The sequence below is a fragment of the Carcharhinus amblyrhynchos genome, chromosome 3 (assembly GCF_965287045.1).
Source record: "Carcharhinus amblyrhynchos chromosome 3, sCarAmb.v2.hapA, whole genome shotgun sequence".
NCBI classification, from domain to species: domain Eukaryota; kingdom Metazoa; phylum Chordata; class Chondrichthyes; order Carcharhiniformes; family Carcharhinidae; genus Carcharhinus; species Carcharhinus amblyrhynchos.
In genome coordinates, this window is record NC_137326.1 from 109378190 (window position 1) to 109396930 (window position 18741).

General features: G+C 39.3%; 1 protein-coding gene across 3 annotated transcripts in view; it reads right to left on the minus strand.

Moving 5' to 3' along the window:
* The window catches only part of LOC145341007 (COP9 signalosome complex subunit 7b-like), a 40873-nt gene that overhangs the window by 18424 nt on the left and 3708 nt on the right, over nucleotides 1-18741 (minus strand). The window contains exons 2-3 of one of the 3 annotated variants that reach the window (XM_080185684.1): nucleotides 12792-12970; nucleotides 5988-6063 (exon numbers count right to left, since the gene is read on the minus strand). In XM_080185684.1, coding sequence (XP_080041810.1) covers nucleotides 5988-6063; nucleotides 12792-12953 — 238 coding nt within the window. In that variant the 5' untranslated portion in view covers nucleotides 12954-12970. Of the gene's footprint in view, nucleotides 1-5987; nucleotides 6077-12791; nucleotides 12971-18741 lie in introns of those variants that run through there. The other 2 variants (XM_080185686.1, XM_080185685.1) reach the window with 2 other exon arrangements.

Sequence of the window (18741 nt, forward strand, 5' to 3'; positions counted from 1 at the left end):
TATATTTTGAGTTATTAGATTTCAGTGCTGACTTTGGCTGCTCTCTCTCCCTCTCTTCAGTAATCTTTATTTTGCTTTCTGTAAAATGCTTATAAAAGATGCTTAAATAAAAGAATACTTACTTCAGACCAGTCATGCTCAAGTTTATTCTGAAGAAATAAACAGAGCCTTCAGTTCCACATGGCACATTGGTCAAAAAAGTAAAAGCCCATGGGATGCAGGGTAATGTGGCAAACAGAATAAAATGTTGGTTTAGTAACAGGAAACAAAGGGCAATGATCAATGGATGCCCTTGCAAATGGAAAGTTGTTTAAACTGGTGTTCCACAGGTCTCGGTGTTGGGATCCTTAGTGTTTGTGTTATATATTAATAATTTGGATGTGAACACAAAGATTGGTCGGGTAGTGGATAGGGGATAGCTATAATCTCCAAAACAATATTGATGGGTTGATGGAGTGGGTGGCAAAGTGGCAGATAGATTTTAACAGAAGTGTGAAGTAATGCACTTGGGGAGGTCAAACAGTTATAGGGAATACACAATAAATGGGAACATATGAAGTGGGGTAGATGGAGTGGGAGATCTTGGCTTACAAGTACATAGGTCCCTAAACACAGCAGTTCAAGTAGACAAGATTGTAAAGAAGACATATGGAATGCTTTTCTTCATTGGCAGAAGTATAGAGCATTAATTTAAGGTTACAATATTGGAATTGTATAAAACACCGCTGAGGCTATACCTGGAGTATCAGGTGCAGTTCTGGTCACCACATTACAGGAAGGACACAAATGTTCTGGAAAGTGCAGAGGAGGTTTACAAGAATGTTGCCAGGGCTAGAAAAATGTGGAGAGATTGGATAGGTTGGGATTATTTTCCTTGGAACAGAAAAGACTGAGGGGTGATGCGATTGAAGTGTACAAAATTATAAGGGGAAGAGATAGAGTGGACAGAATAAAATTGTTTATCTTGGTGGAGAATTCCAGAACCAGGGGACATAGATTCAAGATAAGTGGCAATGGTGTCAATGGGACATGAGGAAGACCTTTTTTTCCATCTAGGCAGTAGTGGGTTTCTGGAATTCGCTGCCCAAGTTGAGTGGTGGAGGCAGAGATCCTAAACTCCTAAAAAGTACTCGAGTCTATACCTTATTTATTCATAGGACATGGGTGTCGCTGGCTGGCCAGCATTTATTGCCCAACTCTTGTTGCCTTCAGAAGGTGGTGGTGAGCTGCCTTCTTAAATCACTACGGTCCACATGCTGTGTGTTGATCCACAATGCTTTTAGGGAGGGAATTCCAGGATTTTGACCCAGCTACTGCAAAGGAATGGCAATATATTTCCAAGTCAGGATGGTGAGTGGCTTGGAGAGAACTTGCAGGTGGTGGCTTTCCCGTATATCTGCTGCTCTTATCCAACTAGATGGAAGCGAACGTGGATTTGGAAGGTGTTGTCTAAGGACCTTTGGTGAATCAATGCACCTTATAGACAGTACACACTGCTGCTATTGAATGTCAGTGGAGGAGGGAGCAGATTTTTTTTATGGATGTGTGGGCTGCTTTGTCCTGGACTTTGATTTGATTTATTATTGTCACACGTATTAACGGTGAAAAGTATTGTTTCCTGCGTGCTATACAGACAAAGCATACCATTCATGGAGAAGGAAGTGAGAGTGCAGAATGTAGTGTTATGGTCATAGCTAGAGTGTAGAGAAAGATCAACGTAATGCAAGGCAAGTCCAACCAAAAGTCTGACAGCAGCAGGAATGAAGCTGTTCATGAGCCGGTTGGTACTTGACCTCAGACTTGTGGCTTTTTCCTGGTGGAAGACAGAATGTCCAGGGTGCATGGGGTCTTTGATTATGCTGGCTGCTTTGCCAAGGCAACGGGAAGTGTAGACAGAATCAATGGACGGGAGGCTGGTTTGCATGATGGATTGGGCCTTTTGTAGTTCCTTACCATCTTGGGCAGAGCAGTAGCCATACATACCAAGGTATGATACAACCAGAAAGAATGGTTTCTATGGTGCATCTGTAAAAGTTGGTGAGAGTCATAGCTGATATGCCAAATTTCCTTAGTCTTCTGAGAAAGTAGAGGCATTGGTGGATTTCTTAACTATAGTGTCAGCATGTGGGGCACCAGGACAAGTTGCTGGTGATCTGGACACCTAAAAACTTGAAGCTCTTGACCCTTTCTACTTCACCCCTGTTGATGTAGACAGAAGCATGTTCTCCTTTACATTTCCTGATGTTGAATGTATTGGAGCTGCATCCATCCAGTCAAGCTACATGACTCCAGGTCCAGTACAGGAAGATGGCATGAGTAAAACCCAGTGTATCCTCGGACTGGCTGTAACTTTTCTATGGTTCCACGGAATATAGCACGACAGAGCAGAGGAGACTGATCCAGGAGTGAGGACAGGCCACCGATAACTATTACTAAATTTGACACCCCCAATCAAAAATCGGACCTGGCTCCAGAATTCTAGTTGGTAAAATGTAGGATAACTGAAATGCAAAGTTTAAAGTTTATTAAGTAGGCTTACATTAACACTGCAATAAAATTCTCTAGTTGTCACACTCAGCATCTATTTGGGCACACTGAGGTGAATTTAGCATGGCCAATGCACATAATCATCATGTCTTTTGGATTGTGGAAGGAAACCAGAGCACCCGGAAGAAACCGAGACAGACACAGGGAAAACATTCAGATAGTGACCCATGCCAGAAATTGAACCCGGTCCGTGGCACTGAGTCAGCAGTGCTGACCACTGTGCCACCGTATAACTGTATACACACACACACACTTCTGCCTTCCAACATGTGACAGGCCTGCCTGTCTCTTTCCCTCCATGTATTTGCTTAAAACCTGTTTCACCTCAAACTTTTTCCAGGTTCAATGACAAAGATCATTGCTCCAAAACATTAACCACTTGTCTCTCTACAGATGCTGCCAGACTGGTTCAACATTGTCTTGTTTCTCTCTCTAAGGATGCTGCCAGACCAGTTGATTAGTGTCTGGGCTACTGAAGAGATTTACTTGAGAGTATTTGGGGAGAGGATGAAGTGTAATGAAGGTAAACCACTAAAATAGCAATCTTGGAAGGGACAGAACATATTCTGGATGGGCACTCAGCAGCACTACCACTGACAATCTGTACATCTTGAAAGGCATAGTGGACAGACTAGATTTGCAGAATGCAACCTTGAGCTTGTATTCACTAACTTACCACACTCTGGAATATTTGGACAGATATACCTTTGTGTTACATCACCAATGCCAGGTTAACTGAGACAAACAATGGATTAATCTAGTCATTCACCAGGGGTCAAAGCATGACTCTAGTAGGACTATTTTGCCTGTTTTGCCATTCAGTTAGACCATGGTTGATCTGTATGTGAACTTCATTTATTCAGCCTGGTTTAAATTCCAAACAATCAATCTCAGTTGTAATTGATCTAGCCTAAGCAGCTTTTTGGGGAGGTAGTTCCAAATTTTCACGATCCTTTGGGGAAAAGAGTGCTTCCTGAACTACCTAGTTCAAATTTAAGGTTACTTCCCATGGTTATAGAACCAAAATCTGTGAACTAATGGCTTGACATCTTTCACTCCCCCATTATTATTAAAATGACTATTAATTAATTCACTGAGTATAGAAAAAGTATGTCAACAGCATCACTTGGTAATGGTTACATGCATCAAAAGCAGCATGCTTGTAACAGAGACTTGCAATTCCACAATGCTAAAAATAAGGATCCCAACTATTGGATAAGAATAAACCCTTGTTGTCCTACAATAATCAGTCACGAATATTGATGGGAAATAGCCAACTAAGGGGAAAAGGTAACCTCAAGAACATTCGGATTGGCAATCAAGGCAGAATGCATTAGTGCAAGAGATAAGCAAGAAATCTCAGTCAAAAGTGCTCAGTGGATAATCCAACAAGATCTTCTATTCCCACTATCCCACCACCGGAATCTCATACCATCATAGGTGATATGGTCCAGCCTATTTGGTTTGTTTCATGCGACATTAAAAAGTGGCCAAGTGGATTGCTACACTAAAACATATGGGTTCCAATGTATTTACAAACTGTATTGTTGAAGACCTTTGTACAAGAAAAAACTGCAATCCCAGTCATATGGAACTATGTTACAGCCACCTCTCCAAAAGTGTGGAAAACTTCCCAAGGTTTGTTATATCCAGAAAAGTACAGGATAAATGTCATCCATCTGATTAATATTCTCTTACATGTCTCCCAATCACCAAAACTATGGAAGTCATCAATGCAGTCACCACCACATATACTGAGCATATTCACCCAAATGCAATTTTCCCACTATATGGAGTGGTCTGCAGATCCATCAAACTGCCATCTAAGTCCATTGCACTAAAGCAACAGCAATAAAGAAAGCATCATTCAGTACAACAAAGAATGCCAAAATTGCTGAGATTAAAGGTTTGAACTACTTAAGATGCAGTTCAACTGTGACTGTTGTGGATGGAAGGTGCTCCCAAATCTGGAGCAAATGGTACCATAAATTGCCACAGTTCCAATAACGTCTAATTTCACGTAACTGCACAGCAAATAGTTGCTTGAATTGCCTGAAATAGCCAGCTCATGTAACATGATTTAAGCAGCAGCACTGCAGTCGCCACTACAATATTTGCCTGATATACATGCTTTGGTTCAGGGCAAAGAGAAGATGTAGCACCAATTTAACAATATCCCGATCATTAACAGAATTCAGGCTCTGCCGAAACAACTCGGCTCTACATCACATCATAACTTTCATCCAAGATTGATAAAAAAAATTGAAGACAAGAAGAAAGCAAATAGAGGCAAGTGACGTAAAAGCCTCAACATCAAGGCAGCGTTTAACTGTGTATGACAAGAAGTCCCATCAAAACCAAGGTTAATGGGAAAGCCAATTATTGGTTGGAGTCACATTTCACATGCAGGGAGGTGACTAATTGCCAGAGGTTGGTCACAGCTTCATAAAGTCATTCTAGGAGTTCCTCAGACCAGCATCCTTCATTCAGCCATCTTTAGCTGATTCTGTATTTTTTAAAATTTAGTTTGTTTATTAGTGTCACACATAGGCTTATATTAACACTGCAATAAAATTACTGTGGAAGTAATCTCTAATCACCACACTCCGGAGCCTGTTCAGGTGCACGGAGGGAGAATTTAGCATGGCCAATGCACTTAATGCAGCATGTCTTCTTTCCCTAATCAGGATGAAACCAGAGCACCTGGAGGAAACCCACACAGGTACAGGGAGAACATGCAGACTCCATGCTGACAATGACCCAAACCCCTAGCTGTGAGGCAGCAGTGTAAACCACTGTGCCACCATGCCAAATCTGTAACACATTTGAATGAAAAAAGTACAAGGAGGCACGTGCTTATTAAGAAGACACTTAAAGAATGGAGAAAAATAACCCTGGGGTGTAGATATATTTCCCAGAAGGCAAAAGTGATTGTAAGTTATTAAAAAAAAGGGACATTAAGATAATTTCTTAAAAAGCACACTGAATCTGTACAAGCCACTGACTAAGACAAATTAAGGAAAAGAGTAGAGCAATTTACTATCACAATACCAGAAATGAGATGTTACAATCATGAAGAAAGTTCAAAAGATTGTGGCTTTTGAAAATTAATTAGCTTACAAAACTGAAAGGCTTTGAGAAAGCAAAAATATTTCCACGGTTGCTGAATTTTTAAAAATGGGGTGAAACAAAATCTTAGCATCAACATTGAAATGCTGACTTTTTTCACGATACAAAAGGTTATTAAATCCACAAAATCTTAAAGAAGAAAATGGATAATTGTTTCAAAAAGAATAAAAGGAAATAGGATCAGAACAGATAGCTCCAGATGAAGAGAGCTCGCACTTGTAAATAATTACATTCTTTTGCGTTGCAATTTCAATGTTCCTATCTTTTAGCAATAGTTAGTAGAATGGAAAGAATAAATAGCATTTCCTTACCTAAATAGTCAGGATATGTTCCATATGCAAACAGGTTCAACAATTGAAAGTAGGCAGCATGTGACCCATTAGCTAGCTGCAGAGAAAGACTAAAAGTTTAAGTGTCAATAATCTTTGCAAGTAATAGATAATCAAAAGCACGATAAGGCTACTGAAAGATGGCTTCAAATCTCACTGACACAAAGTAAGTGCTTACTGGGTTAGGGAAAGAAGTTAAAAGTTCTAAATTTGTAAACAAATTCCTTAACAGCATGTTTAAATCATTAACATCAAAGAATTTCTGATATTTGTGTATTAATGTTTCCAATTCCTGACAGTTCACAAAAAAGTAAACAAAGTATCCATTTCCTTGCTTAAAAATTAAGATCTTTGGCTATCCCTGGGAAAACACATGTAGTTTTCAAAATTCTGAAAGTTTTTTTTACAAATGCACCAATCACATAACTACTTAATATCAACGTTGTGCAAATTATAACATCTTCTCAATCACAATACCTCTTAGAACACACTGAAAATAAGAACTTTTTTTTGGTGCACACATGTTACTATATCATTATTAGATCTAGTCATGTCCAATATTAAGAGATTAGCAAACCAATAGCATGCTGCAGAAAGTTTCCAAAGACAATAATTAAAAAAACAATTAAGAGCTGGCACAATATTCATATTTTGTTTCTAGCTACTTGTTTGATGTGGAGTAAATGTACTCATTTTCAAACCGTACCAAGATTCAGTAGATTACCACTATTGTACTAATTGCCTTGCCTCAGACACTTCAACCCATCAACACTGAACACATAAGTCTTACTGGACTTCCACTTTTAAGATCCTGGATCTCAATTACCAATAAAAAAACAGCAACTGTAATTTTTTAAAAATGTTTTTTCTGGACATTTCACAACAGATTACTGTGTGTAAAAATGACCAGATCTTATGACAGCATTTTGCTATGAATATTAAAACACATCCTCATTTAAACTGTCCCATCTTCTTTGATTATTAATGAAAACTGTGAATATCTCAAAAGGACTGGACATTGACCAACAATTTTTTAAAAATCTCAGAAATATAGTTTTAAAACAAGTTTTTAAAGTTTGCAAAATATTTTACAATTTAAACTTACGTCTTTAATAACTTATTTCTTTAACTTCTTTGAAGAATCATTTATTTTCCTTCTAGAGTTCTGCACTTAAATATCCAGCATGAATATATTTATTTTTGTTTTCAATTTTTATTCTTGCTCAAGATTATTAAATTTTCTGTTTTCCACTCTACTTTTTGTTTTATGCATTCTAAGTGTCAGGTCTACAGTGCACAGCTTTTTTTATTGTTTTTACTCCAAGTCAATCAAATCAAGTCCAATTCAGAGTCTCAACAAGTTGAGACATTCCCGATCCAAGCTGACAAGTCACTCACCTCCTGTCTTGGGCTTGATCTACATGATCCAAGCTGACTGGAGTAGATATAGCTCCTCCTCCAAGACTTGATCTCATTTGCATCTTAGCCAAAAGGCTGAGATGCTGCTTTTAAAAATTGCTTCAAATGGGGCTAAAATGTAACCTCATGACTTCAACCAAGCACAGCATATCAATACTACACTTAATCTTAGCTAAAAGGCCAAGAAGCTGCACTGCACAGCTGTTGCTTTAGTTACTACAATCTTACTTTTTAATGTACTTTTACAAAGTCTTTCAAAAGTAAAAGAAGTTCGCACCATAAACTGTCACTTAATGGTAAGGATGCATCAGTGCAACAAGAAGCCAGTCCAGCTGGACTCAGTTTGACAGCTTGCACACTTTTTTGCAACCCGTTTACTAAGAGAAAACTTAATTTGAATCTCTTCTTATATATTTTAGTTAATTATTTTGCTGTTTAAGTGTATGTATTTACCATAAAGGGCACTTTATGGTAAATATATAAAGTTGCCTGTTCAGTGAATGGGGAGGAGCAAAAAGGATTAAATCCACGTTGTTTGTTCTGTAGATTTGTCTTCAAGTGGAAACAAACCAAAGGACAGATGCACAATCGATACTTTCACAGGTTTGTATCCAATGCTTTATAATTAGTTAGTGATCAGATCTAACTTCTATCATCTTAATACTGCACCAGACCTGTCTGGCCAACACCTAAACTTTGCATCTGCCAGAAACACATGGAAACATAAACCAAGTAACATTTTGGTTGGTTCAATGACATATCTAATGTATGACAATTCCACAACAGTATTTAGGTATCTCTTTTGTTTACCAACAAATAAACGAACTCAAATTAACCTAGGAATGTATATATTTTCCAAATGAGAAAAATATTTCCATTTGTTTCAAGTTAATTAAGTTTAAATAACAAAACTCATTCAAGCATTGTGGTGGTGAAGCAAATATGGAAATAAAGCCTGAAAAATCATAACTACCATACTTCAAAGTCTCTAATGCACTGAGTTAATTATTTTAACATATTAGTTATGCCCAAATATTTAATATAGTTCCAATTGCTATGTACCACACGAGTGCCAGACATTGATCATCTCCAGCAAGAGAGAATTTAACCATCTCCCCATGACGTTCAATGATAATACCATCACTGAATCCACTACCAACAAAATCCTGGGGGTTACCATTGACAAGAAACTGAACTAGACCAGCCATGTAAATATGATGGTGAGAAGAGGCAGGAATTTTGCAACAAGCAATTCATTTCCTGACTCTTCACAGCCTGTCTACTATCAACAAGGCAGTCCATTTGATTGGCACACCACTGACCACCTAAGCATGGTGGCAGCAATTTGTACCATCTACAAGCTACATGCAGAAACTCACCAAGACTCTTCTGACAGCTAGACCATGCCTGGCAACATAACCAGTTGCAAGTTCCTATCCAAGCTGCACACCATCCTGACTTGGAACTACAATCGTCGATGGATCAAAACCCTGGAACTTCTGTCCTATCAGCACTCGATGCACCTATTGTAGCAGTTCAAGAAGGCAGTTTACCAGCACCTTCTCAAGGGCAGTTAGGAATGGACAATAAATGCTGATCTGGCCAGTGATGTGTACATCCCAGGAATTAATTTTTAATAATACAAAAGAATAAGGAATTCTTCAAACTTGCTCCTAAAAATTCTCAATCCTTACTCCACTTAAAGGAAAACAACTTTTTTTCTATTCATTCATGGAATATGGGTGTCACTGGTTGGCCAGCATTTATTGCCCATCCCTAATCGCCCTTGAGAAGGTGGTGGTGAGCTGCCTTCTTGAATCATTGCAGTCCACGTGCTGTGGGTTGACCCACAATGCCATTAGGGATGGAATTCCAGAATTTTGATCCAGCAAAGAAATGGCAATATATTTCCAAGTCAGGAAGTAGTTTTGGAAATATCTCAGCACAAAGTCCACAACAGCAACTAAGAAAACTTTTATACCCAAAAGCCTTTCTTTGGGAAAAGCAGTCATCTTGTGTTTTGCATTGTACGCCAAACACCAGAAAAAAGACATTTCTTGCGCAGAATGCAAGCTCAAGTCCTTTCCTGTGCCAGTTGACAATTTTGTTTTCTCTGCCCAATTTTCTCTTCTGCTTTCTGAAGGCATTTGATTTCTACAGAGATACATCTTAAATGCTGGCAGTCCTTTCATACCTCACCCGAGTGGCTATGCCTTCTCCTTGAAACTGGCACAAAGTGCTTTGCATACACCAACGTGTGCACAAGGATAAGCCACAAAGTTCTCTTGACATTGGACTGTGAGCCTCCTTTACATAATATTGGCAACCTGCAGATGCCAACTGAACATCCCATTAGGATGCCAGGTGACAATGAGATGGGGAGAAGTTTGGTTGATTGACTATGCTAAATTGACCCTTGTGTCAGAGGGATCAGCAGAATAAATGTGAGGTCATGGGAATAGGGCCTGGATGGGATTGTGGTTGGTGCAGATTTGATGGGCCAAATAGCCTTATTCTGCACTGTTCTAAGGAAGTAATTTAGCCCCTGTCCATACCGACTTTCTGCCAATGCAATTGTCCTGATGCCACTCCTTGCAAATATTTCCTTTCAGATAAGGATTCAATTCTCCTTTGAAAGCCATGATTGATTCTGCCTCTACCACACCCTTAGGCACTGCATTCCAGATCCCAAACAGTGTAAAAATGCTTTATGTTGCCAATTCCCTTAAATTTGAAACCCTCGGTTCTTGATCCTTCCATCAATGGGAACAACTTCTCTACCCAGTCCAAACCCCTCATGATTTTGAATACCTCTAATAAATCACCCTAACCATCCATTCTCCAACGAGAATAGCCCCAGTTTTATCAGTTCTTCATTCCTGGGACTACTCTTGTGAATCATTTCTGCACCCTCTAATCTGTTTTTTTTTAGCTCTATGCTCCCATTTATAAAGCTCAGGATTCCAAACACAACCACACACTCAACCTGCTACTTTCATGTATTCAAAGTACCTCTGCTCCTCCATTCTTAGAATTGTACTCTTGCTTTATATTGTCATTTTCCTACCAAAATTAATAATTTTAGACATCTCTAAATTTTATTTGCCATTTGTCTGCCCATTCCACTAGCAGGTCTATGTCCTCTTGAAGTTTTGCACAATTGTTGTCACAGTTCATCATGCTTTCACATTTTCATGGCCATGCTTAAATTTTGAAATTATGCTTAGGCACCAATGTTTACATTATTAATATATATCATGAGCAACAGGGCTTTAACACTGATTCCGAGGAAACCCCACTATATTCGTTCCTGTCACTCAACTAATTTTGTATCCATTCACTCCCGTCCGTTTAATTCCATGAGCTCTAACTTTGCTCACAAGTCTATTGTGCAGCACTCTATAAGAGCATTGGAAATAGGAACGAGAGAAGGCCATACAACAGTCAAGTCTGCTCCACTATCAATATGATCAAGGCTGATCTTGGGCTCCAATCCCACTTCCTCAATCAATTTATCCCTTGATTCCCAGGCACGTCAAAAATCTTAGTCTGAAATATATTCAATGATGGGGCATCACAACCCTCTGGAATAGTGAATTCCAAAGATGCAGAACCTTGTTAATGAAGAAATTTCTCCTCATCTCAATTATAAATGATTGGCCTCTAATCCTGAAACTATGTCTGCATGTTCTAGATTCCCCAGCCTTTTCAAAGTTAAGCTAAGTAACCTGTAGTTACTGGGCTTATCCTTATACCTTTTCCAACCTCTCTTTTGGCAGCCTCCAGTGGTCCCTCCAAAATGTCTGGTTAGGCCTTTGTAGACCTCTGCTGCTGTATTTGGCACTGGGCCTCAAGATCCCTGATTCAAATATTCAAGGGCCTAATGTCTGCATCAGACATGTGCCCTGAGCAGAAGCTTAGTGGGCAGCTGTCACTCTTCTGGGTTGATCACATGAGACATCATGACTGAAAATTTGTCCAACTCCTTTCAAAAAAACCTAGAAATTAGTTGCAAAAGGAATCAATTTCTCCCCATGAGCCTAGACAGTAAGTGTTAGCAAGCTATTCCATCCTTTGCATGTCATAGAAACATAGAAAGTAGAGGAGAAGTAGGCCAATTGACCCACTGAGCCTATTCCGCCATTCAGTATGATCATGGCTTATCCTCTCGCTGAATGCCATATTCCTGTTCTCCCCCGATATCCCTTGATGCCTTTATTGTCTAGAGATCTATTTCTTGTTTAAATACATTGAGACTTGGCCTCCACAGCATTACGCGATAAACAATTCCACAAGTTCATCACTCCAAATAATTGCTCCTCATTTCAGTCCTAAATGGTCTACCCCGTCTCCCAGGACTATGACCCCTTGCCCTAAATCCCCCACCCTGTGAAAGGGAACATCATCCCAGTATTCAGTCTGTCCAGCCTGGTCAGAATTCTATACATTTCAATAAGGTCCTCTCTCATTCTTCTAAACTCTGCTGATTAAAGGCCTAATCAACCCATCTCTCCTCATACTACACTCCTGCCATCCTAGGAATCAGTTCATTTATGGCAAGCATACAATTCCTTATATAAAACAAAATATTCAGAAATAAGCCTGATCTTGTTGATACTGAATATCCATCAGGGTAACAATACTATCAGATTTTTCAGGAATCATAAGGTACAGAATGTGGTCATTTGGCTCATCATACATCTTCAGGTTCTTTGAAGAGTTAGTCCCACTTGTATGCCCTGTAAATTTTGTGTTATCAAGTATTTATCTAATTCACTTCTGAAAATTATAGTTGAGTCTGGTTCCACCATCTTTTCAGGCAGTGTAATCCAGATCATAACACCACAAAGCAAAAAAAAATTCATCTCCAGAATGTTTCTTTTGTCAAGTATTTTAAAATCAGGTCCAATAGAAACAGATTCTATCAAAACACTTCATTATTTTGAACAAACTGTTAAATCTCCCATTAACTTTCTCTAAAAAGAATAATCCTGGCTTCTCTAATCTCTATTTAGCCTGGTATTGCTGAAGGTAATTACAGTGTCTCATTGTGATTGGCTATGGTTGCAGTTGACGGATTGAATTTAGGGTGCATTACAGAGGGTTTTAAGTCAGCAAAGAGGACTAGTTAACTACTTAAATTGAATTCCATCTGGATAACCATAAAAACAAGCTCACTCTTATTCATGTACTTTTAGGTTTATTTACATTAATTTTACAAATTTTGAACTCAGTTAATGAATAGCAGTACATACCAAGACTCTATAGAGAGCATCCTAAAATTACTTAGGTTTTCTCTCAAGTGGGGCATTCATGGCAATAAGAAATGTTAAAAAATGCTTTTTTTCTGCACTGCATTCTTCTTACCTCCTGTATATTAGGTGTTTCCAGAAGTTCACCAAAAACAAAAACTCCTGGCGCTTCTAATACTTGGCTAATAAGAGTTGTTAACGCTGGACCTTTGGCATTTCTAGACAACAAAATGAACTGTTCCAAAGGATTACTTGTAGGTTTTGATTCTCCTGCCATTGCACAAATGTAGCTCCCTGTAAAACAAAAAGTCAGTATTTTAAAGTTTCATTGGTGCCAAATCAGAGGATATTTTGCATGAAAAAAATACTGAAGCAGTGCAAGTTATTTATGGAGCTTCTCTGGGCTGCCTGGCTCTGCCTTAGTTTTTCTTGTAATAAAATAAAACCTCAAGCATTTCAAAAATTAAATGGAAAATATCAGTTGATTGTACAAGACCTGGATTTAGAAAGGAAATATGTCACTTGACAATCTCCTTGGCTGTTTTCAGTAAGTTACATTCTAAGAGAACTGCTAGAAAACCAAATTACAGGAAAAAGGAATTGACTAAAGGAAATAAATAACCCTTTATTTGAGGGATTTATATCAATGTGGATGAAGGGGCTGAATAGAGTGTCGAGGGATCACTGCTTCGGCCTCTGCTGTTTCTAATTAACATTAATTGGATTTTTATATCCTTGTAAACTAGATAAATTTGCAAAGGGTAGTAAGTGAAGGAAGAGGTAGGAAAAAGCAGACAGGGACCTGTAAACATTGATAAAATTTTCAAATAGTCAACTTTTCCAAAACAAGCAAGGTAAGGTACTACACATTGGTAGCAAACATGGATGTGACAAATATATGGTGATGCCGCATAAATAGCTATGAGCAAAATTAACAAGAATTCATGACTCAGTAGATTTGGTACTTAATATTGGAACAGGCATAAATTCAGCAAATAAAATGCTTAGTTATACTACTGGGTCCCAAGAGTTCAAGTTAGAAGGTGTCATGTCAGAACTGTAAAGCGTTTTGGTTAGATTCAACCTAGAACACAGTGTTCACTTTGTCATCCTAAAACAGAAGGGAAACAGGCAAGTCAAAGAAGCAGTGGAATAAATAATGAGGATCCAGTTATAAGAAAAGATTGTTGAAATTATCAGCCTTAAAGCATACAGGGCATTAAAAAAAAAGCATAACCACAGTTATTTTGGAATACAATCCAAGGATCCAACAACAGGACCAATTAAAGTAGGTGGAAAAGACATTTACAACAGAACATACGATACACTTTTTAACCACAAAATGCTCTTTCCAGTAGAGAGTAGGGTAAAATCATTAGCCTCACAAGAGATTTTGGGAGAAATGCCAATTTTCATTTATGTAGTGCTTTTCGCCACCACTGGTGACTTTACAGTCAATGATGAAATTGTAAAACAGTCACGTAAGAAACATAGCAGCCAATTTGCCATCAGCAGGCTCGACCAATAGCAGTGTGATAATGACCGGATAATGGGTTTTCTGATGTCATTAGATCAGCCAAGACACCAAGTACAAAGTTTTCTGCTCTTCTTCATAATAATGCCACAGGACCTTTCACATTCACCCCAAACAGTCATATAGGGCAGTGGTTTAATATCTCACTGAGAAACAGCACCTCCAATAATGCAGTAACTGCAGTTAGAGTGCATCAGCCTTGGTTTTTAAGTTGCAGGACATAAGTGAATGCAAGTTTTTCTTCATTCTGAATCTGAGGGTTTTACTTGATTTTACAAGTCAAATGATGCCCAAACGTAACCTCTCGTGACTAGAATGGCCAATGATCTCAAACCTAGTACATCTGACAGTTGGCAATTTTCATACTGATTCGCCGTCATTCCAATATGGGTTGAGTACAACATTAGAGGTTTTTTTGCCAGTTGAACCAAAAATATAAACTCACCATGAAGGGTGGGTTAGTAAGTTTGCTGATGACACCAAGATTGGTGGAGTAGTGGATAAGACGGAGAGCTTTTGTAGGCTGCAAAGAGACACTGATAGGATGCAGAGCTGGGCAGAAAAGTGGCAGATGGAGTTTAACCCTGATAAGTGCGAGGTGATTCATTTTGGTAGGACAAATTTGAATGCGGATTACAGGGTCAACGGCAGGGTTCTGAGGAATGTGGAGGAACAGAGTGATCTCGGGGTTTATATCCACAGATCTCTGAAGGTTGCCACTCAAGTGGATAGAGCTGTAAATAAGGCTTATAGTGTGTTAGCGTTTATTAACAGGGGGTTTGAGTTTAAGAGCCATGGGGTTATGCTGCAACTATACTGGACCTTGGTGAGACCACATTTGGAATATTGCATGCAGTTCTGGTCACCTCACTATAACAAGGATGTGGAAGCATTGGAGAGAGTGCAGAGGAAATTTACCAGGATGCTGCCTGGTTTGGAGGGTAGGTCTTATGAGGAAAGGTTGAGGGAGCTGGAGCATTTCTCTTTACAGCGGAGGAGGATGAGCGGCGACTTAATAGAGGTTTATAAGATGAGGGGGATGGATAGAGTGGACATGCAGAGACTATTTCCTTGGGTTACTAGGGGCATAACTCTAAGGCTCATGGTGGGAGATATAGGAGGGATGTCCGAGGTAGATTCTTTACTCAGAGTGGTTGGGGTGTGGAATACACTGCCTGCTATGATAGTGGAGTCGGACACTTTAGGACCTTTCAAGCGGTTATTGGATAGGCAAATGGAGCACACCAGAATGATAGGGAGTGGGACAGCCTGATCTTGGGTTTGGACATAGCCTGGCACAACATTGAGGGCCAAAGGGCCTGCACTGTGCTGTACTGTTCTATGTTTCTACCAATATTCAATTCACTTAATGGGGATGAAAAGTCCAGGGATGGGAAAACTAAAAGGGGAGAATAATGTTTATTTGCAAAACATATGTAAAATGCTACTGGATAATTTTTTTAAAAAATTTCCTTCCCAATCATAGACATGCATTGCAGGTTTCACAAACATTAATTACGTAAATGATCAATTGATTTGTTTTGTGGTAATGAACAGTAATGCAACAAGTGGAGTTCAGAGCTGAAACCCATGTGTGTGTTTGTGTTGGGAGAAATATAAAACACCCTGGGCAGCTTAAATGCAAGAACTGCCAATCCCATTCGTTTGCAATTTTTTAATACAATAAAAAAAACTGTTCCAAGAACTTTTGTTATTCTGCTTTCCTCATCTTCCCAAAAGTATAGTCAGTTATACGGAAATAATCACTTTTTCTTGTGTTTCTTTGAAGTTTTAACAAAGGTGTTCAGAATGCCTTTTACTGTATTGAGCATAGAATCCTTACAGTGCAAGAGGCGGTCACTGGCCCATCAAGCCTGCACTGACAACAATGCCACCCAGGCCCTATCCCCATAATCCCACTAAAAATCCTGACACACACTAGGGGGCAATTTGTCATAGCCAATCAACCTAACCGGCACATCTTTGGACTGTGGGAAGAAACTGGAGCACCTGAAGGAAACCCACACTGATGAGAGAAAAATGCAAACTCCACGCAGGAATTCACCTGAGACCAGAATTGACCTCAGGTCCCTGGCACTGTGAGGCAACACTGCAAGCCACCAATCCGTAATATTGACAAGATGAAATGTAGCAAATGATAGTGCAAATTATAATGGAAAATTATATGTACAATTAATAAAGTCAGCCCTTTATATCAATAATGCAACCAAATCTCTACCTTTAGATAAAAAGCAGAATTTGATAAATATTGTTTCAATAAATTCAACGGACAGAAACTTTATAAGCTATCCTCAAATGTTAGAGTCATAGAGGTTTACAGCATGGAAACAGGCCCTCTTGCCCAACTTTTGTTCAATTGAGCTGGGCAATTTAAAACTCCATTTTTTTGCTATATTCCCTTGACTTATCTCTTTATATATTTGTAAAGCCAGTGCTTTGGTTCTTAGACAGGTTATATACTGCTACTATATATAATGCATAAAGATACTGAAACAGTGTAATAATGTGACCAATGTAGGTTTTCTAACATTAAATGTTTTATATTTCCTTAAAGACAACATTTTCCACCAGCTTTTTGCTTCCAGCATGGTACATAGTTTCGTTTTGCAACATGTGTACAAGGACCAATATCCCATCCCTTCTGAAACTTTTGAATTGCAGGCACTCTATTTCATTAAATTTAAAAATCAATTCAGAACAACTAGCTGCATAAACACAAGTCTTCCTTTTCTTAGATCAACACCACTTAGCCACTTCTGCAAACACATTCCTCAATCTGTCATTAAAAAAATTACATCTTGAACTCTTTATATCTTTAACCCTTTAAGAATGCGAGGTTGAATAAGGACACAAGCAATATTGGACCTGCAACCCCACTACTTGGCGAGCATTGCTCAAGAACACAAAGGCCTAGGGAATGCTTCCGAATGGAAGTACTCAAGAAAGCCAGTTTTTTAAAAAAGGAACCAGAACTGTGAGCGAAGTGTCTGAATGCCTGTAGCTGCAACTGTACAACTGAACCTTCCATGAAGCTGAATTGGGATGAGGAAGAAATGACAACAATTGAAGGCAGCAGAAAGTTCAAAGAGAAATGTCCTTTTCTGGACCGCCATGATTACTCTGTCCTTCACCCCAAGCTCTTTTGACCCACCATCCTGCCCTATGCTGCCAAAGTTCTGGGGTTAATCATTTAACTTCACAACCACCTTCCCAATTTGAATCACCCCTGAGCCATCTTCTGATCTGCCATTAACCACGGTGATCATGTTCAACGTGCACTTACATCTTTTGTAACTACAATCATGATTTCCTATCTCTCTTGAGCCACATCTGTTGATTCATTCAACTTCTGGCTCTTTCCACAACAGTTTATTTTTATGGCACTACCCTCCTGGTTTGAGTACAATCTTATCCAATATAATTACTTCCATTCTAATAGTTGCTTCTCTAATGCCCAAGGTCCCAGGCTCAATTTTCAAGTCAACATGCTACCTTTGGTTTTATGTAAGAAAAGGTCAGGAAAATTGAGAGATGGAGGACTAGCTTTAGTGATCGGGGATGAAATTATTTCAATGGAAAGAGGATATAAAGTGAGACAGGGGAGCAATTAAGAAAACCAAAAGGAGTCAAGACCTGAAGGATGTTGTGCACAGGCTCCCAGATAGCAGCTGTGAACTGGTTGGTGGCATAATTGCAAACTGTAAACAGGCATATAGCAAAAACAGAGTTGTTCACACATGGGATTTTAACTTTCATATAGGTTGCAGCAACAGATTAGCAAAGTGGAGTGCGCCTGGGGTAAATTTCTGCCCATTGTTGCAGAAATTTTTTTAAATGCAGTGTTTCTTTACCCACAACTAAAAAGGACAACAGGGAACAAAACCCCTGCCCTGCAGCCATTTAACACTCCGTGGAACATTTATTGGCTGGAGACAGGTCTTACACCTGGACAGGAAGTCTCACCTCAGACAGCTTTGCTTATAGGCTATGGCCAACTCAGTAGTCCCAATAGCACCACTGGGAACAGGTTCCACTGCTGGGGCTACATCAAATCCCACAGGGAAAAAAAATGACAGGAGCCCAGGATGCAGACAAGTCCAGGGTCTCTTATTGGGGCAGTACCTGACTAAGGGGATTGACGAAGGCATCCTCTTGTACCCGCCTGAGGCCCAGCTGGCTAAACTGTTGGGCTGCACCGCACACCCCCACAGCTTAAAAACTGCAGCTGTGTAAGAATCCATCTTTATGGGGCCATTAATTGACTACGTGACAGCCTCAAAGGGTCGAGGGCAGGAGGGTCTCAAAGTACCTTCTCAGTCTCCCCTGCCCCCATAAAAACACTGCAAATTTGGGGACAGGTGGCATGAAAGACACCCACAGAAAACCCTGCAAATACATCCATAAAATTCTGCTCAATATGTCTTCAAAGCAATTAGAAGCAATGCTGTATTAAATTTAACAATGTCAGATTTAATTAAGCCAACAGTGCACGAACATTTATTGAATAGCA